Source organism: Phoxinus phoxinus (assembly GCF_949152265.1).
Source record: "Phoxinus phoxinus genome assembly, chromosome: 18".
In the NCBI taxonomy this organism is placed as follows: domain Eukaryota; kingdom Metazoa; phylum Chordata; class Actinopteri; order Cypriniformes; family Leuciscidae; genus Phoxinus; species Phoxinus phoxinus.
Genome location: NC_136893.1, coordinates 29,336,407 through 29,361,925, shown reverse-complemented (window position 1 = coordinate 29,361,925; position 25,519 = coordinate 29,336,407). Strand labels below are relative to the sequence as shown.

Here is a 25,519-nt window from a genome sequence, read left to right as displayed (position 1 = left end):
TGGAGATCATTGAGAAAGGCAAGGATGCGCTCGACATTATAGGGTCCACTGGCTCACTGCATCTCTCACTGGGCCTGCTCTTCTCCCTTCTCCTCCTTTTACTGAATAAGTGTCAATGTAATAGAAAAAAATAGCCCCTGCCACTCTAAGCCAGACTGGAATCAGCTGTGGTTGGCACAATTTACGCAACATAAATAAGCTCTGTGTCAATTATTCAATTGTTTGTTTATTATCAGCTGAGATATATTGTCTTTGAACTGATCATTGCAGATGCAGAGGTTTTTATACTGTATCTAAGGTTTGGAATATTGTTTTTGCTATTGTGGGATGTTGTGTGTTAACATTCGTAAATACTACAAAAACAATCCATAGTTTTGTTGGGAGGTATAGCTTGTCTGTTAAGAAAATGTAAGCATTATGGAAATGTGTTCACTGACTGCATATTGTGTGAAAACGACATGAAATGTGTGAATGGTATGGCCACAAAATACCGATGCTGTGCTAATTGTGTTTAGAGTTTTGAAAATGTGACAACTGGCTGGACAAACGCTTGTTAGCGACTGAAAAAAACTGTATTCCATTGCTACTGAGAAACAGCTTATTGAAGTTTTGCAAATATATAAATTACAGCTGATTCCCATCCAGAAGCATACTCAGGTGTTGAGTTTCTTTCAATCGCAGACCATTTGTTCTAAAAGAGGACTCTTTGGTCTGATCTTGTGTGGAAGAGGAACAATATAGAGCAACACAAAGAAAGAAAGAAAGAAAGAAAGAAAGAAAGAAAGAAAGAAAGAAAGAAAGAAAGAAAGAAAGAAAGAAAGAAAGAAAGAAAAAAATGCCTGCACGAGGGAGCATTATCTTGCTGTAATGTCCTTTTGCAAATAGTCTTTACTGCAGGAATTCTGTCTCTGTCTTCTTTTTCTTTTCATAAACTGTACATAAAGCTACTCTGAGATGGTCATTCATTTTTTGTATTGAATTTCTGCAGCAAAAGAAACAAAATGCATGTATTTACTAAACCCAACAAAACTAAAATGTAGAGAGGCTTCACAAGAAACTACAGTGCAAAACACAATCTATGATCAATACAATGTCTATTGTATAAGGGCAGACCTGACACATAACATAATGCAGTTTCTGTAATTTCAGCTGATGTTAGTGTTTTTTCCGTCATTGTGTTATGATTGACTAAATGTTCCTGTTGGAAGAGAACATGTGTTAGTGTTTTGAATAATTATTTGATTTTGAAACATGTTTTCAGTGTTTTGTTAGACATAGTGTATTGTGTTAGTGTATTATTGTATTTTGAAAATTAGTTTTGGAGTTTAGTTTACAATGTGTGATTTTGAGCATGAAATTAACCGTTTTGCCAATTGTGTGTTTTAGGTGTGTTGGTGCGTTAAGAGTTTAGGAAAATTGTTAAATGTATTGAAAAAACTGTCATAGCGATTGTAAAAACTGTAAATGCAGAGAATTGTGTGCAGTGTTTTAAAAAAGTGTGTTTTAGAGCTGCAATTTGAGTGTAAAGCAGGAATTGTGCTTTTAGTTTAACAGAAGTGGTTCAGGGGGTTGGTGCATGAGTTACATGTTGTGGTCATTGTGTCTCAAGTACCAGTATTTGTGTGTAAACAATTGAGAAAAACTGTAAAACACTGATTGCAAATCTCATGCACTCCTTTCCCCAAACTTTAAACACATTTCCACTCAGTAAAATACACATTTTGCACTGTGATGCACTTATGTTTCAAAATGCTAAACACAGGCAGGCAAAAGTTAAACACTCTTTTACCCACAATGACTCAAAATTGTTCACACTTATTTCTAATGATGTGATCAAACCAACTGAACATAATACAAGTCAGTTCAGATTGCCAATATTGACTAAAATGTTGGACTGAATGTTGATACCAATAATGCATGGTAACATTATAAGAGGGAAGAGTATGTGTTTAAGAGGTGGTGAACAAGGAGGAAGAGGACGAGGAAGAGCAGGTGTGGAGAATGTTGTCAAGGCTGGATCTGGCTTTATTCGCTTTGCCTGCAGAGACGACTCCTCCGGCCAGACCAACATGAAGACATGATGCTGAAGCAGAATAAAATCTCTCTCACTGACCTTGATTTTGCAGTTGCACAACTCTTCTGAGTGTACTTTACTGTAACATGCTTATCATTTAGAGTTTTTTACTGTGATTTTTTTGGCTTTTGCAGTTGGGTCACAGTTTGCAAGTGCTGAATATACAGACATTCGATGGGCCTACTTTACAATATCCATTACAATACTACACTTGCAGTGGATACAGTATACCATTTATTCACCTTACTACGTTGTCATTACTATACTTTTTTACGTAATTGGAACATTAATTTACTTTGTTACAATATACTTTTTTTCCTGTTCTCCATTTTTTATGTTGTGTCTAACGAATGATTAGTGTTTATAATTTTGACTCGCTGTGTATGATCTGAAAGCATCGTTTGATTTTAAGGAACAGATAAAATGGTTTTGAGGCAATTGATTGCTTTTGCCAGAAGAGTCAGAGAGGTTCTGTGAATGTGGTTTGAAAATGTTGGTTTTGTGTTTAAGGGTTTGAGAAAGTGAGTGATGGTTTCAAGAAATGTTACAAAAATTGTAAAAGTAACATTGATGCAGTGCTGCAGTGAGATAATTAAGTGAATATGTTAATGATTGTTGAGCATTAGTGATGAACACCTGCTGTTAACAACAGAATCACTGAAGGAAAGAGGAACAACAAGAACAGAAAAAGAGAGAAACACAAACTGACTTCCAACCATTACACATTATTGCACTTATTACTAACCAGTTTTATTTTATTTCTGTCATACATCTACAGAAGCTTTTATTTACAGTATAATTAACATATGTTCAGATATTGAAGTTTAATTGAAAATGTTTGGTTTGAAGTTATTATTATGGAGATTAGCGTTTGCTTTAGTTGGGCTCTTTACCCTTGACATTTTAACTTCAGTTTTTTTTTCTGACTTCGTGTTTTTGCAAACCACATTTGTTGTGGCAAAAAAGAAAAGAAAAAAGATGATGATCATTAAATGCTGATAGTTGATAGTCTTGAATTAGACATAACCATCATATAGTCTCTGGATTCTTGTTCTTGTTTATCTTCCCTTCAGTGATGCTGAGCAACAAACTCAAGCTCCTCTGACATGTCTCTCATTTCTCATTAAAATTCTCATTTTAGACTTCAATACGTCATTAAAAGCTTTGAAGAGCTAGGATATTTTTCTTATATAACTGAGTAAATTATGGGATAGTTTTCATTTTTGGGTCAACTAACTAATGTTAACTAATGTTTTCATCAAACTATTTAACACATGGGTAATTTCATATCATACCTGAATTAAGATCAGTGTGACAGCACTGAATAACACTTTTCATCCCACAATTACAAAATCCAAGGTCAGAAGGCCCTAAAAGTAAGTAAAATATATTTCATCATTAAGAGGAGAACTTGTGATCTTGTCTAGTTGTGTTCCGGTACAGTCAGTAAAGCATCCTCTGGATCTCTGTTCACATCCACATTCTGAAACATCACAAGAAGATGATCAGTATCACACAAATTCACATCTCAAACAAAGAAAGGAGAATGCTGAAAAATAGAAGATAAAATATGGTTAATGTTTGTGAAATCATGCACTTTTTAATCACAAAGAATGTACACAAATACTGCGGTTATATGTTCTTGCAAGCTTACAAATCAGATTAATAATTATAAACACTTAAACATCCTTCAAAATATCCCGGTGAGGCATTGGTGTTTTTTGCAAAGAAAGCAACCCAGGAACAAAGCGTTTTGATATTTATACTCTCACAATGGGGGCAATCAGATCTTAGGTGTGGGCAAAACCCAAGCATTTGGTGCAGCACAGTATTATGGCGTGACAAGTGCTGACAATAAACTTGCTAAAACCGAACAGATAAAAAATACAAAGGAAACCAATAGGGTCTGGCTGCAGACTTACACTTGCAGTCTAAGATCAGGAAAGGTCTAGACTAAAATCTAGACTAAAAACACATCTCTTTGACCTAGCATACACATCACATCCCGTCTGGACCCATCCCAACGCAGTCCTGAAGTGTCAACTAGTCTCTCCGCTATGGTGGACCTGCATCTGGACCCATCCCAACACATCCTGAAGTGTCAACTAGTCTCTCCGCTATGGTGGACCTGCACCTGACACGACGACAACGCAAGTCCTGAAGTGTCAACTAGTCTCTCCCCTATGGTGGACCTGCACCTGGACCCATCCCAATGCATCCTGAAGTGTCAACTAGTCTCTTCCCTATGGTGGACCCGCGCCTGGACCCATCCCAACGCAGTCCTGAAGTGTCAACTAGTCTCTCCCCTATGGTGGACCTGCACCTGGATCCATCCTACAGCAGTCCTGAAGTGTCAACTAGTCTCTCCCCTATGGTGGACCTGCGCCTGGACCCATCCCAACGCAGTCCTGAGGGTCAACTAGTCTCTCCCCTATGGTGGACCTGCGCCTGGACCCATCCCAACGCAGTCCTGAAGTGTGAACTGGTCTCTCCCCTATGATGGACCTGCACCTGGACCCATCCCAACGCAGTCCTGAAGTGTCAACTAGTCTCTCCCCTATGGTGGACCTGCGCCTGGACCCATCCCAACGCAGTCCTGAGGGTCAACTAGTCTCTCCCCTATGGTGGACCTGCGCCTGGACCCATCCCAACGCAGTCCTGAAGTGTGAACTGGTCTCTCCCCTATGATGGACCTGCACCTGGACCCATCCCAACGCAGTCCTGAAGTGTCAACTAGTCTCTCCCCTATGGTGGACCTGCGCCTGGACCCATCCCAATGCAGTCCTGAAGTGTCAACTAGTCTCTTCCCTATGGTGGACCTGCGTCTGGACCCATCCCAACGCAGTCCTGAAGTGTCAACTAGTCTCTCCGCTATGGTGTACCTGCATCTGGACCCATCCCGACACATCCTGAAGTGTCAACTAGTCTCTCCGCTATGGTGGACCTGCACCTGACACGACGACAACGCAAGTCCTGAAGTGTCAACTAGTCTCTCCCCTATGGTGGACCTGCACCTGGACCCATCCCAATGCATCCTGAAGTGTCAACTAGTCTCTTCCCTATGGTGGACCCGCGCCTGGACCCATCCCAACGCAGTCCTGAAGTGTCAACTAGTCTCTCCCCTATGGTGGACCTGCACCTGGATCCATCCTACAGCAGTCCTGAAGTGTCAACTAGTCTCTCCCCTATGGTGGACCTGCGCCTGGACCCATCCCAACGCAGTCCTGAGGGTCAACTAGTCTCTCCCCTATGGTGGACCTGCGCCTGGACCCATCCCAACGCAGTCCTGAAGTGTCAACTGGTCTCTCCCCTATGATGGACCTGCGCCTGGACCCATCCCAATGCAGTCCTGAAGTGTCAACTAGTCTCTTCCCTAAGGTGGACCTGCGCCTGGACCCATCCCAACGCAGTCCTGAAGTGTTAACTAGTCTCTCCGCTATGGTGGACCTGCACCTGACACGACGACAATGCAAGTCCTGAAGTGTCAGCTAGTCTCTCCCCTATGGTGGACCTGTGCCTGGACCCATCCTAACGCAGTCCTGAAGTGTCAACTAGTCTCTCCCCTATGGTGGACCTGCGCCTGGACCCATCCCAATGCATCCTGAAGTGTCAACTAGTCTCTCCGCTATGGTGGACCTGCACCTGACCCGACGACAACGCAAGTTCTGAAGTGTCAACTAGTCTCTCAACTCTCTTCTCTCTGGTGGACCTGCGCCTTGACCCATCCCAACGCATCCTGAAGTGTCAACTCGTCTCTCCCCTATGGTGGACCTGCGCCTGGACCCATCCCAACGCATCCTGAAGTGTCAACTAGTCTCTCCCCTATGGTGGACCTGCGCCTGGACCCATCCCAACGCATCCTGAAGTGTCAACTAGTCTCTTCTCTATGGTGGACCTGCGCCTTGACCCATCCCAACGCATCCTGAAGTGTCAACTCGTCTCTCCCCTATGGTGGACCTGCGCCTGGACCCATCCCAACGCATCCTGAAGTGTCAACTAGTCTCTCCCCTATGGTGGACCTGCACCTGGACCCTTCCCCACGCAGTCCTGAAGTGTCAACTAGTCTCTCCCCTATGGTGGACCTGCGTCTGGATCCATTCCAACGCAGTCCTGAAGTGTCAACTAGTCTCTCCCCTATGGTGGACCTGCGCCTGGACCCATCCCAACGCAGTCCTGAAGTGTCACCTAGTCTCTCTGCTATGGTGGACCTGCGTCTGGACCCATCCTAACGCATCCTGAAGTGTCAACTAGTCTCTCCCCTATGGTGGACCTGCGTCTGGACCCATCCCAACGCAGTCCTGAAGTGTCAACTAGTCTCTCTGCTATGGTGGACCTGCGTCTGGACCCATCCTAACACATCCTGAAGTGTCAACTAGTCTCTCCCCTATGGTGGACCTGCGCCTGGACCCATCCCAACGCAGTCCTGAAGTGTCAACTAGTCTCTCCCCTATGGTGGACCTGCGTCTGGACCCATCCTAACGCATCCTGAAGTGTCAACTAGTCTCTCTGCTATAATAATAATAATAATAAATTGAATTTGTATAGCGCTTTTCTCGAACTCAAAGTCGCTTTACAGGGCTGGTAAAAAAAAAAAAAAAAGGAAGGGCATGGGGCTACGGATAGGCAGAGGTGAAGAGATGGGTCTTGAGGCGGGACTGGAAGATGGTGAGGGACTCAGAGGTGCGGATCTCATGGGGGAGGGAGTTCCAGAGCCTGGGAGCTGCCCTGGAAAAGGCTCTGTCCCCAAAACTGCGGAGCTTGGATTTGTGGATGCGGAGGAGACCGGCTGAGGTGGATCTGAGGGACCGTGACGGATGGTAGGGGGAGAGGAGGTCAGTGAGGTATGAGGGGGCCAGGTGGTGGATGGCTTTGTAGGTAAGGACCAGGGATTTGTATGTGATCCTGTGGGAAATGGGAAGCCAGTGTAGTTGTTTTAGGACTGGAGTGATGTGGTGCCAAGATTTGGAGCGAGTGATGAGTCGGGCGGCTGCATTCTGGACCAGTTGGAGTCTTTTTATGTAGGTCGAGCTGATACCAAGGAGTAGTGAGTTACAGTAGTCCAGTCGTGAGGAGATGAAGGCGTGAATGAGTCTTTCAGCAGCAGGGGGTGTGAGTGACGGTCTGATTTTGGCGACGTTGCGGAGGTGAAAGAAGGAGGTTTTAATGACATGACGGATGTGGGGCTCAAGGGAGAGGGTTGAATCAAAAATCACGCCGAGGTTGCGGACCTGGGGAGATGGGGAAACAATGGTGCCGTCGATGGTGAGAGTGGGGTTATTGGTATTTCTGAGTGTGGATTCCTATGATGAGGAATTCTGTTTTATTGCAGTTAAGTTTGAGGAAGTTGCGTTGCATCCAAGTTTTAATAGCTGACAGACAGGAGTTGATGTGGGAGAGGGGAGGATTGGAGGGGGATTTGGTGCTGAGATAGATCTGGGTGTCATCGGCATAACAGTGGAAGTTCAGGTTGAAGTGGCGGAGTATCTGACCAAGGGGGAGGATGTAGATGATGAAGAGGAGGGGGCCGAGTACGGAGCCTTGGGGAACGCCTTGGGTGACTGTGGCTGTGGCAGAGGTGTGGTTATGAAGAGAGATGAAGTGGGATCTGTTGGAGAGGTAGGAACGGAGCCAGCTGAGTGCGGTACCTTCGATTCCAAGGTCTTTGAGTCTGGTGAGCAGGATGTTATGGCTCACGGTATCAAAGGCTGCACTCAGGTCAAGAAGAATAAGGATGTTTAGGGAACCGGTGTCAGCAGAGGTGAGGAGGTCGTTGAGGACTTTGAGGAGAGCGGTTTCTGTGCTGTGGAGGGGGCGGAAACCAGATTGGAGGGGTTCAAATTGGTTATTGGCATGAAGATGGGTTTGTAATTGTGAGGCAACTATACGTTTCAGGGTTTTAGACAGAAAGGGGAGGTTGGATATTGGGCGGTAGTTGTTGAGGGAGGAGGGATCCAGACCAGATTTTTTAAGGATTGGTGTGACAGCAGCAGTTTTGAAAGCAGAGGGGACAATTCCAAGGGACAGTGAGGAGTTGAAGAGGTTAGTGAGGTAGGGGCAAAGGACGGGGAGGCAGGACTTCAGGAGTGGAGTAGGTAGGGAATCAAGTGAGCAGGTAGTGGGTTTGGAAGAGCTGATGAGTTTAGAGATTTCAGGAGTGGTGACCGAGTCAAACTGGGAGAGGAGGCAGTGTGGAGGAAGGGGAGGGAGGTCGGTAGGGATGGGGGGAGGAGGGCCAATGAAAGGTGCTGGAGTAGATACTGGGAGGTCGGATGCAGAGGATAGAGATTGATAAATGATGTTGATTTTATCAGCGAAAAAGTGAAGGAATGAGTTGCAGAGATCCGGAGTAGAGGTAGGGAGGGTGTTGGTCCGAGGTTTGATGAGGTTGTTCATTGTGGAGAAGAGGGTTCTGGGATTTTTACAGGGGTTGGTGAAGATGGTGGAGAGGTAGGCAGATTTGGCAGCAATGAGGGCATCTTTGTAGGCAATGAGGTGGAGTTTGTAGGCGTCATGGTGGACTGTGAGAGATGATTTTTTTGTCAGACGTTCAAGTTGGCGACCAGTTTGTTTCAATTTCCGGAGTGCAGGTGTGTACCAGGGTGACGAGGTGTTAAAAGTGACGGTTTTTGTTTTAAGGGGGGCCAGAGTGTTAAGGGAGGTACACAAAGCGGAGTTGAGGTGGTTTGTGAGATCATCAGGTGAGGTGAGGTTTGAGTCCAGGTGGAGAGTGGTGGAGAGCAGGTCAGCGAGATGGTGGGGATCAATCGATTTAAGGTTGCGGAAGGTGATTTCTCTGAGGAGGCGGGGGCGTGGGGTTGGAGAAGGAATGGTGAACCGTATCAGTTTGTGATCAGAGAGGGGAAAGAGGCATGGATGAAGGTCGAGCACTGGTTGGTTGGTGGAGCAGACCAGGTCGAGGATGTGTCCTTTTTCATGGGTGGGGAATGTGACATGTTGGGTGAGAGTAAAGTTGTCCAGTAAAATGGTGAATTCTGATGACAGCTTGCAGGTGGGAGAGCCAATGTGGATGTTTAAGTCACCGAGTAGCAGCAGACGTGGAGAGAGAGATGAGGCTAGTGTGAGGAGTTCAGTTAAATCAGAGAGGAAGGAGGGATTTGGTTTAGGTGGCCGGTAAATGAGGATAACTGTCATGGAGGAAAGAGCTTTGAAGGCGAGATATTCAAATGATGATACTGAGGGGAGGGTGAGTTCAGTGATCCGGAAGTTCTGATTGAAAATAACGGCGAGGCCACCTCCACGGCGGGAGGGGCGGGGTTTGCAGATATAATTGTAGCCAGTGGGGGATGCTTGGTTGAGGGAGAAGAAGTCATTGGGTTGTTGCCAGGTTTCTGTGAGCAGAAGGAAATCCAGCGTGTTGTCGAGGATTAGTTCATGGAGGGCAGGGGCTTTATTGTTAAGCGATCGGGTGTTGAGTATGGAGCTAAATGAGTCTCAATAAAGATAAATGCACACACTACATTCACATATGCACACACAGGATTCATACATGCACACACATGATTCATAAATACACACACAGGATACACAAATGCGCACAAAATTCACAAATGCACACACAAAATTTAAAAAGCACAGAAGATTCACAAATGCATACAAAATTCACAAATTCACACAAAATTCATAAATACACACACAATTCAGAAATACAAACAAAATTTACAAATGCACTCAAGATTCAGAAATGCACAGGGCAAGATTCAGACGTGTATTTCTGATGCACACACAAATATATATTGATTTACAAACTGCTTGCAGTCTGTGAACTTCACTGCATTTGTGTGTGAATTTTGAGACTCCCTTGACTTGGCTCGACACACAAATGCCTTTTTTTAAACAGGGAATGATCAGCAAGCAATCAGATATCTCCCTTGGTTTAGCCAATCACAAGAACGCACCCCGCGTGGGGGTTTGTTTACTCATAAGCCAATCACATGAATGCGTTCACACAGCGCGATATGCATGTGGCGCGGGCGCGGTGGAGATCTGTCTGTCAGTTGGTTGAGACATAGACATCATATAGATAGACGCCCTATCGACCGCTACTGTATGGGAAGCCAAACAAACCAAAAGTGGGACGAGACAGCGGGGGTTTACAGAGCTCGCGCCGCGCTGACATGTCATCTGCGCGGTTCAATGGTCCGAGCCGCGCGGACGTGTTTCCTAGCGACAACCAATGGGCAGCGCGGCGCGAACAATCCTCACCAGCGCTGCACTGATCAAACAGCGCAGCGCAAACCATACATGCAAATAAATGTACAATAAAGAAACCCCAGCTTCCTTACAAAAAATTGGTTCTCTGCTGAAGTTTAGGAGTTTTTCCCTACAGAAGACAAAGAAGAAGAAAGACAAGATGAAATGCATGCATTTCTTATGTTTATTATAGCTATTTAATACTGTTAGTAAAGAGTAGTGTTGTGCGTCGATACTTTGAAGAACTGCACATATATAGAGGCTACGGAAAGAGCTGTACAAAGCAGAAACTTCAATGACTTACAATTTCGTAGTCGTCTTGAGGAGCACGCCAACCTTCTGGAAATTATATCGGACAGTTTACATGTTCAGGTAATGTATGTTAGTAAGTTTTGCATTCAGCCATCATTTGTAGACTTTAAGCTTTTTATGTCTGAATTCCATAATCATTTGTTAATTTTGAATAAAATGTTAAAACTAAAGATCAATTTTATGTTATTGATATTTTGTGATATTGATTTATAGGGTGAATTCGGTATGATTTGGACACTTTTTGCTATTGAGATTAATTGGAAAAAGTGTCCCTCCCAATCAACCTGTCGCCTATATATAGCCTAGTCTAAAACTGTATAATGTTTTAGAATGACCTTGACCTCATCACCACAATCTATGAACTTCAAGAGGCTATACAAGACTTATGTCTTCTGGTGGACCATTTTCAACCCTCCTGTGAACGCCCCATTTTCACTACCAATTTTACATACCAGGGGACGGCCAAGGTAATGTTTATTTTAAGTTTGACACAGCAGTTTTGCAATTATTCATTTTTCAAGGCTTTTTCTTTCAAAATCTGCTGTGCAGTGCAGGTGAATCTGTCAGTTGATGGGTCCCATTGACTTCCATAGTTTTTTTTTTATGCTATGGAAGTCAGTGGGATCCATATATTTTTTAGTAACTGACATTCTTCTTTGAAATATCTTCTGGGTTCACTGTTCAGCAGAAAAAATCATACAGGGTTGGAACAACTTATATTAAGGGTGAGTAAATGATGACACAATTTTCATTTTTTTGGGTGAACTATAAAGGCAAAACAAATTTGTTATTGTCTTAAGAATAGTGAAACCATAACATTTTAATTCTAACTTCCAGATATCACATCACAGTGGTGATGAGGTCAAGGTCATTCTAAAACATTATACAGTTTTAGACTAGGCTATATATAGGCGACAGGTTGATTGGGAGGGACACTTTTTCCAATTAATCTCAATAGCAAAAAGTGTCCAAATCATACCGAATTCACCCTATAAATCAATATCACAAAATATCAATAACATAAAATTGATCTTTAGTTTTAACATTTTATTCAAAATTAACAAATGATTATGGAATTCAGACATAAAAAGCTTAAAGTCTACAAATGATGGCTGAATGCAAAACTTACTAACATACATTACCTGAACATGTAAACTGTCCGATATAATTTCCAGAAGGTTGGCGTGCTCCTCAAGACGACTACGAAATTGAAAGTCATTGAAGTTTCTGCTTTGTACAGCTCTTTCCGTAGCCTCTATATATGTGCAGTTCTTCAAAGTATCGACGCACAACACTACTCTTTACTAACAGTATTAAATAGCTATAATAAACATAAGAAATGCATGCATTTCATCTTGTCTTTCTTCTTCTTTGTCTTCTGTAGGGAAAAACTCCTAAACTTCAGCAGAGAACCAATTTTTTGTAAGGAAGCTGGGGTTTCTTTATTGTACATTTATTTGCATGTATGGTTTGCTCTGCGCTGTTTGATCAGTGCAGCGCTGGTGAGGATTGTTCGCGCCGCGCTGCCCATTGGTTGTCGCTAGGAAACACGTCCGCGCGGCTCGGACCATTGAACCGCGCAGATGACATGTCAGCGCGGCGCGAGCTCTGTAAACCCCCGCTGTCTCGTCCCACTTTTGGTTTGTTTGGCTTCCCATACAGTAGCGGTCGATAGGGCGTCTATCTATATGATGTCTATGTCTCAACCAACTGACAGACAGAACTCCACCGCGCCCGCGCCACATGCATATCGCGCTGTGTGAACGCATTCATGTGATTGGCTTATGAGTAAACAATCCCCCACGCGGGGTGCGTTCTTGTGATTGGCTAAACCAAGGGAGATATCTGATTGGTTGCTGATCATTCCCTGTTTAAAAAAAGGCATTTGTGTGTCGAGCCAAGTCAAGGGAGTCTCAAAATTCACACACAAATGCAGTGAAGTTCACAGACTGCAAGCAGTTTGTAAATCAATATATATTTGTGTGTGCATCAGAAATACACGTCTGAATCTTGCCCTGTGCATTTCTGAATCTTGAGTGCATTTGTAAATTTTGTTTGTATTTCTGAATTGTGTGTGTATTTATGAATTTTGTGTGAATTTGTGAATTTTGTATGCATTTGTGAATCTTCTGTGCTTTTTAAATTTTGTGTGTGCATTTGTGAATTTTGTGCGCATTTGTGTATCCTGTGTGTGTATTTATGAATCATGTGTGTGCATGTATGAATCCTGTGTGTGCATATGTGAATGTAGTGTGTGCATTTATCTTTATTGAGACTCATTTAGCTCCATAGTTGAGGAGTGCAAAGTTTGCATGGTGAGAGGGTGGTGAGATGAGGGCAGGCTGGAAAGATCTGAGGTTGTCCCAGATAACAGTGCGTGTGGGGGGGTAAATGCAGTTGAGGAGGGACAGTGAGTTGATTTGAAAAAGATTGGAGAGTAGATATATGTGAAGTGCAAGTAGCACTGTAGTCCAGTCCGGGTTTTCTGTGCAGCCTGATGGCGCGCTCAGCTCTATGTGATCCAGCGGGGGAAGCGTTCCGATGACGTGGAAGAGTTGCGACAGAGCGTGCAGGTGACCAGATGGATGGAATGGATTGTACGTGATGGAAGTAAACAAACTTGCGGCGAGAGCTTCTGTGGATGTAACGGAGTCGACGTAGAAGTCCGAGCTGTTTGATGACTGGGATGCAGGATGGAAAAGAGTAGTTGATTAGTTTGGCCAGTTGCAGAGTTGAATATTTGAACATGATGCAGAGCGGAGGGACTGAGAGCTCCGTGATAGCAGTTAGCGATGGAATAGAGACACAGAGATGGATGACTGATGTGAGTGCCAGAATGATCCACGGCATGACAGGAGGAGATGAAAGTCTTGGTCACGGCTCGCATCTGGTGGAGGTTACAGCCAGCAGCAGTCACAGCGAGGCAGACAGGAGTTAGGTGAACGCGGGCAGCCTATTAGTGTTAGCGGCTAACCGACGAGGCAACACTCAGTCGACAGTCCGGTCGAGGTGATCAAGCTCTTCCCTATGGTGGACCCGCACCTGGACCCATCCCAACGTATCCTGAAGTGTCAACTAGTCTCTCCCCTATGGTGGATCTGCCCCTGGACCCATCCCAATGCATCCTGAAGTGTCAACTAGTCTCTTCCCTATGGTGGACCTGCACCTGACACGACGACAACGTAAGTCCTGAAGTGTCAACTAGTCTCTCCCCTATGGTGGATCTGCACCTGGACCCATCCCAACGCAGTCCTGAAGTGTCAACTAGTCTCTCCCCTATGGTGGACCTGCGTCTGGATCCATTCCAACGCAGTCCTGAAGTGTCAACTAGTCTCTCCCCTATGGTGGACCTGCGCCTGGACCCATCCCAACGCAGTCCTGAAGTGTCAACTAGTCTCTCCCCTATGGTGGACCTGCGCCTGGACCCATCCCAACGCAGTCCTGAAGTGTCAACTAGTCTCTCCCCTATGGTGGACCTGCGTCTGGACCCATCCTAACGCATCCTGAAGTGTCAACTAGTCTCTCTGCTATGGTGGACCTGCACCTGACACGACGACAATGTAAGTCCTGAAGTGTCAACTAGTCTCTCCCCTATGGTGGATCTGCCCCTGGACCCATCCCAATGCATCCTGAAGTGTCAACTAGTCTCTTCCCTATGGTGGACCCGCACCTGGACCCATCCCAACGTATCCTGATGTGTCAACTAGTCTCTCCCCTATGGTGGATCTGCCCCTGGACCCATCCCAATGCATCCTGAAGTGTCAACTAGTCTCTTCCCTATGGTGGACCCTTGGCCTGGACCCATCCCAACGCATCCTGAAGTGTCAACTAGTCTCTTCCCTATGGTGGACCTGCACCTGGACCCATCCCAACGCATCCTGGAGTGTCAGCCTCATCATCCCTGTGAAGGCCTCATCGACACGACAGCCATCGGCACTGATCTTTAACAACTCATCTCCATGTAAACAATCGTGCTGACTCCGACTTCCAACCAGATGGAAATGCTCTGAATGTTCTGATCCAATCTGACTTCTGACCTGTAATGCTGCCTGAATCATAATCACACACTGTTCGGAGGAGAACTGGCCCCGACTGATTCTGGATTCTCTCAGGTTTTTTTCTCCATTCTGTAAACTGATGGAGTTTTGGTTCCTTGCCACTGTCTTCTTGGCTTTTTGGCTTGCTTAGTTGGAGACATTTAATATTCAACAAAATTATTGATCTGCCTTACTTAAGGTGGACGATGATGACATTTTCTTCTAGAAAAAAACTTTGTTGTATTATTCTCATATCACTGTGAAGCTGCTTTGAAACAATCTGTATTGTAAAAAGCGCAATATAAATAAAGGTGACTTGACTTGACAGCATTTAACATTTTTTTAGACATACACTCACAAACTTCCCTCAGCACTTCCCCTCGGGGAATCCCCACTGCTATTTATGCGTTCAAGTTCGTCAAGTGGACGAGGGAAGTGTATTTGAACAGACCCTCGACCCCTTGATTTTGACAGAGGGAGCGAGTCTACCCAATATACAGCAGGTTGCGCTTAATTTACTCCCACCCCACACAACTCTAGTGTATGATATTGGAGTTATTTAGAGATTTAACTGCATTTAATATGTGTAGCTACCTTAACCCTTGTTAAGGGTTGTCAATTAAAATAAGTTACACATAGGTCTATATGTACAAAAACTGTCGTAAAATGTTTATGTTTGGGAGCACAGACTCATTTGGTCTCATTTTAAAGAAGACCCTTGGCAGATAATCATTGAAGAAAAAAAAAGTTAAAAAAATGACACAAAAAAGTTATAGAGGGTTAAGTTTATTAAAATTATTTATGAACATTATTTTATGAAGCATGTTGAACTCTAAAACTGCTAGAAAACCAAAGCCATACATCCAATAATAACTTGTGTTGCAAATTCGAGGTTGATATCTCAAAAAAATTAGCTTTCAGTAAGATTTTGTTTGGGCGCAGTACCAATTTCCCCCATTAGATGCCAGCAAAGCTCCACTGGTTGGATTCGTGATTTACAGTACAGTAGAGTTTTTCTCTCTCAAATTTTACACACACACAACACACACACACACACACACACACACACACACACACACACGAACGCACACAGAGAATGAAAGGCTATTAACAAAGACTGGATCATTTAATGGTTTTAATGGGTTTCAATGGGGAAAGTTGTGTCCTTAACAGTAAATTACACACCTGTGCCAAAATGTACGCAGTTAATAATAATAATAATAATTTATGAAATTTTATATAGCACTTTTCTCGACACTCAAAGCACTTTACATAGAAGGGGGGATCTCCTGAATCACCACCAATGTGCAGCATCCACTTGGATGATGCGACGGCAGCCATATTGCACCAGAACGCCCACCACACACCAGCTTACTGGTGGAGAGGAGACAGTGATGAAGCCAATTAGTATATATATCTGAGGCCATGATGGACAGAGGCCGCTGGGCAAATTTGGCCAGGATTTTTAATGACCACAGAGAGTCAGGACCTCGGTTTAACGTCTCATCAGAAGGACGGCGCTCTTTGTCAGTATAGTGTCCCCGTCACTACACTGGGGTGTTAGGACCCACACAGACCACAGGGTGAGCGCCCCCTGCTGGCCTCACTAACACCTCCAGGCAGCAACCTGGTTTTCCCAGAAGGTCTCCCACACTCAAAAAAATGAACTAGGAAGGTTGTGCACTTTACATAACATATTTATTTTTAGTTTACTTATAATATTTGTGTTTGTTGACTTGAAATGTTTTTTTCTATTAAGGTCCACGTAATTATGTCTCAACTTAACAGTACAAAATCCTAACGTGTTGTCTAAACACAAACCATTTATGTTAAGTAAAAAATTCGTACATCCAGAGGGTGGCGGTATAATACGACGCCAACTGCCATTTTGCCCTAACTTAATTTGATTGTGTTCAATCTGCTTAAATGTGAAATTTAAGTTTAGGCCTATAATACGTTTGTGTTGGATTACATGAATGATTTGTGTTGCATTAACTGAAACTGGATGGTGCTTGTTAGTTCCCAGCATGCTTTGCATATGGTTGAATTAAGAGAGAATAAATGTTTAAATTAAGTGTTTTTACAATTACATTGGAATTATTAGAATAATTTAAATTACAGTGGGTTACCATAGTGGAGAAGAGTGGAGCATTTTGTTTGGCTGTGGACTGAAATTTCATTTAACTGCTTTGGTAGGAGCATGTGAATATTTGCATTTAAGATGCTAATATGTGCCACTGCTAGCAAATAGCTAGCTATAGTCTATACATTTTATTATGTGTCACTAAAATAAATGAAATATTAATAAATCAATGAAATTAAAAAACTCCTGAATCATGTCAGGAAACCTTTAAATTAGTTGGGCCCAACCATAGTAAATAAGTTGAATCAACATTAATAAATTAAGTTGACCCAACGTAAGTACATTAAATTGGAATAACAGAATTGCATAATGCTGAAATAAAGCAAGTTAATCGTGTGGAAATCCTTTCCATGATTTTTTTATGTTCATTCAAAGAGTTATTTTTTTGATCCAAGTACTAATCAGGCTCAGCCCTGCTTTGCTTCAGTGGGCAACCAGTCTTGGGCTACAGGAGGATATGGCTGCTGACATTAACACGGGCACATGATCTGTCTATTATAGCAATCGCGACCTGCTTCATACCACTGTAATGTTAAAAAAACATGAATGTTTTCACTCATCCATTAACATTATTAGATCCATCAGCTTGACAGAAGTCCCATCATTCAGCTTGTAACTGCGTCATAAACCTACGCCTTTGTCATTGTTACACACATCATAAACGCCTCTCTTCACACTGGCACATTTCCCACAGCATTCAAGCAGGCTCGGGTTACCCCACTGCTTAAGAAACCCACTCTAAATCCAGCACATCTAGAAAACTACAGACCGGTATCCCTCCTTCCATTTGTCGCAAAGACACTTGAACGAGTCGTTTTCAACCAGATCTCCTCCTTTCTTACGCAGAACAACCTCTTGGACAACAATCAGTCTGGCTTCAAAAGCGGACACTCAACTGAGACTGCTCTGCTCTCAGTAATCGAAGCACTAAGACTTGCAAGAGCCGCTTCCAAATCCTCAGTTCTCATCCTGCTGGATCTGTCTGCTGCCTTTGACACAGTTAACCACCAGATCCTCCTGTCAATCCTAAAGAGGAAGGGCATCTCGGGAACTGCACTCCTGTGGTTCAAGTCTTACCTCTCAGGTAGGTCCTTTAGGGTGTCGTGGAGGGGTGAGGTGTCTAAAACCCTACATCTAGCTACTGGTGTGCCTCAGGGCTCAGTGCTTGGACCACTTCTCTTCTCCATCTACATGACATCACTAGGATCTGTGATTCAGAAACATGGCTTTTCCTACCACTGCTACGCTGATGACACACAACTCTACCTCTCATTCCAGCCTGATGATCCGACGGTAGCCGCTCGCATCTCAGCCTGCCTGACAGACATCTCTGGCTGGATGAAGGACCACCACCTTCAACTAAACCTTGCGAAGACAGAGCTACTTGTAATCCCGGCTAACCCAGCACTTAATCACAACTTCACCATCCAGCTAGGCTCTTCATCCATAACTCCATCAAGATCAGCCAGGAACCTTGGAGTTGTAATTGATGACCAATTGAATTTCACAGACCACATTGCTAGCACTGCCCGGTCATGCAGATTTTCCTTGTACAACATCAGAAGGATCAGGCCCTTCCTATCAGAGCATGCTACACAACTCCTTGTTCAGGCGCTTGTTCTATCCAGACTGGACTATTGTAATGCTCTCCTGGCTGGTCTCCCAGCTTGCACTGTCAAACCTCTGCAACTGATCCAGAATGCTGCAGCTAGAGTGGTCTTCAACGAGCCGAAGAGAGCACACGTCACTCCTCTCCTCACGAAACTGCACTGGTTGCCGGTTGCCGCTCGCATCAAATTCAAGTCACTGACGTTTGCCTACAGAACAACCACTGGCACTGCTCCCTTGTACCTGAACTCATTACTACAGACTTATGTGCCATCCAGAAACTTGCGCTCTGCAAGTGAGCGGCGTCTGGTGGTGCCATCCCAAAGAGGCACGAAATCTCTCTCTCGGACCTTTACCATGACTGTTCCCTGCTGGTGGAATGATCTGCCTAACTCAGCCAGAGCTGCTGAGTCTGTAGCCATCTTTAAGAAACTGCTGAAGACGTATCTTTTTCGGCAGCACTTGAGCACTTAATCCAGTACTACTAACACTTTCTTATCTAAAAAAAAAAACAAACAAAAAAAAATTGCGTTGGATTGTACTGTGAAGGGTCATAGCACTTACATATTGTTGTCCTACTGCTAGTTTAATTGCTTCTATTGTTTCTCATTTGTAAGTCGCTTTGGATAAAAGCGTCAGCTAAATGAATAAATGTAAATGTAAATGTAAATGTAAGAGGTTGGCGACCCCTAGCAGCGAAAAATAATAATACATATTGTATTTACTACGCTAGTTCTTGATGTCTGTGTGTGACTAAATATCGCAGCAGTTCAAAATGTTTTTTTTTAGCACAATGTGTTAAAGTTTTACAGTCTTTATAATACAATATTTAAATGCGTTTAATGATCTAACACACCTTGGGATGAGATCTGGGATCCACAACTTCTGTAGACGTCTGACAGAAATGAAGTTAAACTGTTAGTAATAAGTGAAGCTGGTAATGCTGTTTTTGTTGTTCAGCATTGTTCTCCTCTGCTGAGATCTTGAGAGATCTGTTAGTGTTTAACCTTCTGGGGACCAAAAACGCGCCGACGCGTTTGCCTCAGTTTTTTTCACATAGCAGCAAAATAGATTTAAAATACTCCCGTCATTTTTTGTCATACAGGCTTAAGAAATAGGAAAAAATAAACTGTTAAATGTCGTCTTATTTATGGGTTCACTTAAAATCGAAATAAAACATTGTGCTTTTGTAAAATAAAGAAAGTAAACAGGGTGTGCTTTCTGCCTCTCCGTCTCCGTGAACTTTTTTTCTAGTCTCTTTTTTTCTAAACTTAAACAAAACTCAGCGAATACTATTCACTCAGACATGAGCTATATCTCTATAATCATTTAAGTGTGTAGTTTTAAATTATCTATGTAGTCTATATAAAAAGAGCGAGAGATCAGCCGTACATATTGCAAAACTTTCTGAAAATGCGAATGAGAATTAACTGCACAATTACTAGAAATGTTTACCTTGGATATTGTTTGCAAGCATACACAGTTTGTGGAAAAATACACTTTTTTTCAAGATGTTTCCAACTCTGAACCAATTTTGTAGTGAAATATATATATGTGTGTGTGTGTGTTGTCTTTGCATTCTTTCTTGTGGCTCAGTGACACCTGAATGAAAGGCTCATTAGTATGCAGCATTAGCAGGTCTTTGTCTTCAGGTGTGAATGAGGACATTATTCATGACCTTGTTGGATCATTCACGCCCACCTGCATATTGCCTTTCCAAACAAAAAGTGTCTTACAAAATTTAAATCAATCTATTGTTTAATGTGAACGATTAGCCCGGATGATTTTCAGATCATTTTAAAGTAAAAACTCTAGGCGACAACATCCATTAGTCAAAAGTATTGTGGGAATATGTGAAGTTGGTCGTTTGTGGTCTTATATCAGAAAATGTAAGTTTGATTTTTTTGAATAACCACGCATAAATAATATTCTCTCAAAAATTCAAACATGTACATGTTGTTACATACATGTTGCTCACATATTATGATAGCCATGTTCGTGCTAAATAGAGTGTAATTACACCTTTGCCAATAATATGTTTATAAGCAACTGAAAAAAAAATACAAATATTAGGGGATGTCAAAACATCTCAAGGACCCCAAAAACACCTTAGACCCCAGAGGGTTAATGTTCTGTTGGGATTTAAAGGGTTTCTGTTGTGTGAGTTTTGTGGGTCACCATTGTGCTGAAGAGTAGAGCCTGTGCTTCAGTCCAACAGAAGACCAAGAAACACTGATGATATGCTGCATGTTGCTCTATTTTAAAAGCATTATTGAATATATTGTAATATATAACACAATATATTAATAAAATATAATATTTCATATATTTTTTCAGTATTTACACCATATAATATATTGATCATAAATATATGGCAATATATTTTTGTTGATGTCATCGTCCAGCTCAGTTCAGTTCTCATAGTGTCAATGCAGGCAGATCAATAATACTGTTGAATATTAAGTGTCCCCACCTAAGCAAGCCAGTGGCAAGAACACAAACTCCATCAGGAGACAGAATAGAAATAAAAAAACCTTGGGAGAAACCAGGCTCAGTCGGGGGAACAGTTCTCCTCTGGCCAAACGAACCAACATGGTGTGAATAGATTTCAGGCTGAATCACAACTCTGATTGCCGATTGATCATTCAGAATATATAATCCAGTTCCTTTTGCATGAGGATTGGGATACATCATACCAGCATACGCTGGGAGTTGAAGCTGGCTATAGGGTCAGAGGACTTCGACAAGGTCTTCACAGGGGATTTACTCTAGGGCTTATCTAGTCGTTGAGGTCTCTGCTAACATTATGTTTGCCACCCATATACGGTAAAATATGGGATCGTCCCGTATTTAAAGGTAAAATGATGAGTTCCGTATGAAATCACTACTGGATGTGTCCCCTATTTTTCATACACACAGTTGAATAAATAAAAAGACTTTGCAGTGTGGAGAATACTAATAGTGTTAAAATGTGTTAAAATGAAAGAAAAATAAATTTTCATGAATTTATGAATGGCAATTACTTCAATTAAAAGGTGAAATTTCAATAAGAGATGGCAAAAATTACTTTCTGATTCAACTGAAGTCAACTAAAAATATGCTGACTTTCTTGAGAAGATCAGTCATGAGAGAAGTAAAACGAATTTTGAAAATGTATCAATTATTTGTAAAAATAGTAGAACCCCAATTCCAGAAAAATTGGGACATTTTGTAAAATGCAATAAAATTAAGAATCTGTAATTTGTTAATTCTCTTGAACCTTTATTTAACTGACAAAAGTACAAATAAAAAATGTCCAATGTATTCACTGGCCAAAATTAATTCCATTTTGTAAACAAATTTTGATTTTGATGGCTGCAAAACACTCCAAAAAAGTTGCGACAGAGGCAAAATAAAAGTGAAAAGATTACAGAATATCTAATTTAAGCTGTTTTGAAACAGTCCATAATAAGCAGGTGAACTGGTACTGGAACTTTGTGCGGAAACCTTTTTAATTACTAAGCTATATACAGTATATGATTTACCATATATCATTTTGTGCAGAGATTCAGGGAGACCAGAGAAATCTCAGTCCGTATAGGGTAAGGCAGGAGACCATTGAATGTGCGTGTCTTTCGAGTCTTAAAATGGCACTGCATGAGTAACCATCATGCTACGGTGTTAAATATAGCCACATGGGCTCGGCAGTACTTTGGAAAAGCGTTGTTAATTTAACACAATCTGCTGCATTAAAAAACGCAACTTGTTATGCAAGGAAAAAGCTATTGTTACGTCCTACGGTGTAATTTTATTTTGTATTATTATTTTCTTTGCCTATGCTGTGTTTCCGGCCACTAGGTGGCAGTTGTGGTGGGTTTTGCTTTCCATGTTTTTTGACTTTGTGCAGGTAAAGCCAGCTGAAGGTGATCTCCTTGATTGATGACAGCTCCTCTGGCGTTGGTCGCGGCCTGAAGAAAAGGTTTAAAGCCTGACTGATCTCGGAAGGAGGGAAGATAGAGGGGGAGCATTGTTTTGTTTCTTTGTTGTTGTGGCTGCTTACTACTGGTTGTATGTATTGATTAATTCTAAGCTTTATGGCTGTTCAGTTGTGACTGACCTAGCAAACTTTCAAGTTGTATTTTTGCTTTGTTTTTATCTTCTAAGAAATTGCTTTAGTGAGATAGAGACCTTTCGGTCTGTGGTGAATTCAGTTGTTAAAATTGAACCTCTGTTTTCATTTCCCCTGTAAATATTGTAAAAACAACTAAACTGGGAAGTCTAGGGAGTGGGTGCCCTTTTTTTTACTTTATGAACTCTTTTCTCCTGTTTAAAGTAGAGAGGGAGTCAGGAAGATATTTTGTTGTTTATTTCCTTTTAATTTTCCAGAGGGCAAGATTAGAATTGGTCCCTATAGTTAGAGGCTTTGTTCAATGTATTTTGTTTGGGCTTTTCTCCCACTCCTGAAGCCTTATAACTTCCCTAATGGTGTTGCATCAATAAATTTGTGTAACACATTTCTGTTGTCTCTGGTGTAACTCTGTGAGCCATTTGTTTCTTTTTTTTTTTTTTTTTTTAATGACGTTTCTCCTAACCTAGACTGGGAGGAACGTAACATTAATTGGGGGCTCACCTAACTGTTATACATCTCCTCAATCCTTATTTTCTTCCCTTGCAACTAAATGAGAGGAGGTAAGCCTTTGTTATTGTCATTTTTGTTTTATTCCTAGCCTGTTTTTGACTTTGGTGAAAGAGGAAATTCTGTGCTAGGGACAGTATGGATTTTGATCTTATATTATTTACACTGACACCTACAACAGAAGAATTGAATCGTTGTAGAAAGAAAGATCTATTGTTGATAGCTGATTTCTTTAATGTGGAAGTAGCCAGAGAAGCTACTAAGCAGGTTATCAAAGAGGAACTGTTTGAGAAACTAGTTAGTGCTGATATTTTGCCAGAAGAGAAGGAGGTGATAGAAGATATACCAGATGTTGCTGGGGAAACTATTGATCAAGAGTTACTTCTTGACTCTAAAACTGTTGAATCTTGCGATGATCCAAAGGTAGCACTTAAACTAAAGGAGTTAGATCTGTCAATAAGGAAACAAGAATGTGAGACTCAAAGAATTCGACTTCGGGCTATTGAGGTACAAGCTGATTGTGATATTAGATTGCGGCAGTTAGATTTACAGGCTCAGCAAATGCAGGGTGAGCCTGTTCCATTGCCACAGCCTGGAGCTCCCTCTGGCACCTCTCCGTTACAAAGTCCTGTTCCTTTAATGTCAGGTTTACAATCAGGCTTTGATATAAGTAAACACATTGCGTTAGTGCCCAAATTTCGTGAAGTTGATTCTTACTTTACCGCATTTGAACGAGTGGCTGCTAGTTTGAAGTGGCCAAAGGAGATGTGGGCCTTGTTACTGCAATGCACTTTAGTAGGGAAGGCTCAGGAAGTTTCTTCAGCTTTGACCATAGAGCAGTCTTTAGACTATGATATTGTTAAATCTGCAGTACTTCGAACCTATGAGCCTGAGGCCTATCGCCAGAAGTTTCGAAATTTGTCAAAAACAGTCAATCAGACATTTGTAGAATTTGCTAGAGAAAAGAAGGCTCATTTTGAAAAATGGTGTCTAGCTAGCAAGGTGGGTAGTTTTGAACAGCTGCAGGAATTGCTGTTGTTGGAAGACTTCAAGCGATGCATCCCGGAGAAAATTGTTGTTCATTTGAATGAAAAAAAGGTTATTTCTCTGCAGGATGCAGCAGTTGTTTGTGATGAATTTGTGTTGACACATAAACAGGTGTTTTCTTCACCACGTCCAACTCGAAATCTGTCGTTTAGGGATGAGAGTAGGGAGAGTGGCATGCCCAAAACCTTTTCTCACACGAACAGAAATAACTTGTCGGTCGCTAGGGGTCGTAATCCTGTTGCTAAGTTAAATGGAGAGGGGCGTGTATGCTTTTATTGCCTTGACCCTGGCCATTTAATTAGTGAGTGTAAGGCCTGGAAACAGAAAAGCTCTGCTGCCAAGACTAAGAGTGTAGCATTTGTCCAAGGTGTGTCCGGTTTTGATTCTCCCCCTGAGTCTAAGGTATATGAACCTTTTATCTTGTCCGGCTCTGTGTCTCTGTCTGCAAATGCTGACTATAAGCCTGTCCGTTTGTTGAGGGACACCGGATGTGCACAGTCTTTGATTCTGAAGAGTGCTCTGTCCTTCTCATCTGAGTCATATACTGGTACAAGCGTTTTAATACAGGGTATTGAGTTGGGCTGTGTCAAAGTTCCGTTGCATCAAGTTCATTTAAGGTCTGGTCTTGTTGAAGGGCCTGTGAAGGTAGCGGTTTGTTCTCAGTTACCAGTGAAGTGGATAGAGTTTATTCTGGGAAATGACTTAGCGGGTGGTAAGGTTTTCCCCTGTCCTGTGGTGACAGATGTCCCTATTGCTTGTGGGCCAAGTGATATTGCAGAACAGTTTCCCTCTGTCTTTCCTATTTGTGCTGTGACTCGTGCCCAGGCACACAAGTATGATGATGTAGTTGAACTTTCTGACTCCTTCTTGATTTCTCAAAGTGAGCCGGTGGAAGTCAAACTGTCTATCGATCCTGAACTTTTTAAAACTGACCTTAAGGTCCTGGATGAAGTGGAGAAAATTCCTCTGATACTTGGAAGAGAACAATTAGCTATGGCACAAAGATCCGATCCCACCTTGTCTAACTGCATCAGTGCTGCCTATGCTGGTGAGAGAAGTTCTAAAACTAGAGCAGGATATTTCTGGGACAAGGATGTGCTAATGCGTAGGTGGAAGCGGCAATATTCCGATGAGGAGGAGTGGAGTGCAAGCTACCAAATTGTTCTTCCACAAGGTTATCGTACACAAGTTCTTAAGTTGGCTCATGAAAATGCTTTGTCTGGTCATCTGGGAATCACAAAGACTTTCCGGCGGATTTCAAGGTACTTCTTTTGGCCTGGTTTAAAATCTTCGGTGTCAGGCTTTGTTCGCTCTTGTTGTGTTTGTCAGCTCTCTGGTAAACCAAATCAGGTTATTTCTCCTGCACCGTTGCAACCAATTCCTGTGGTCTGAGAACCTTTTGAGAGACTCCTTATTGATTGTGTGGGTCCATTGCCCAAGTCAAAGTCAGGTTATCAGTACATTCTAACAAT

The 25,519-nt window shown here is 42.5% G+C and overlaps 1 protein-coding gene across 2 annotated transcripts in view; it reads right to left on the bottom strand.

Annotated features, from left to right (window-relative positions):
* Positions 1-579: 579 nt before the first annotated feature.
* LOC306986257 (6-phosphofructo-2-kinase/fructose-2,6-bisphosphatase 1-like) overlaps positions 580-25,519 on the bottom strand; it is a 37,954-nt gene continuing 13,014 nt past the window's right edge. For both annotated transcript variants that reach the window (XM_079589314.1, XM_079589315.1), the window contains exon 7: positions 580-3,557. In XM_079589314.1, the coding sequence (XP_079445440.1) occupies positions 3,498-3,557 (60 nt within the window). In that variant the 3' untranslated portion in view covers positions 580-3,497. The remainder of the gene's footprint in view (positions 3,558-25,519) is intronic.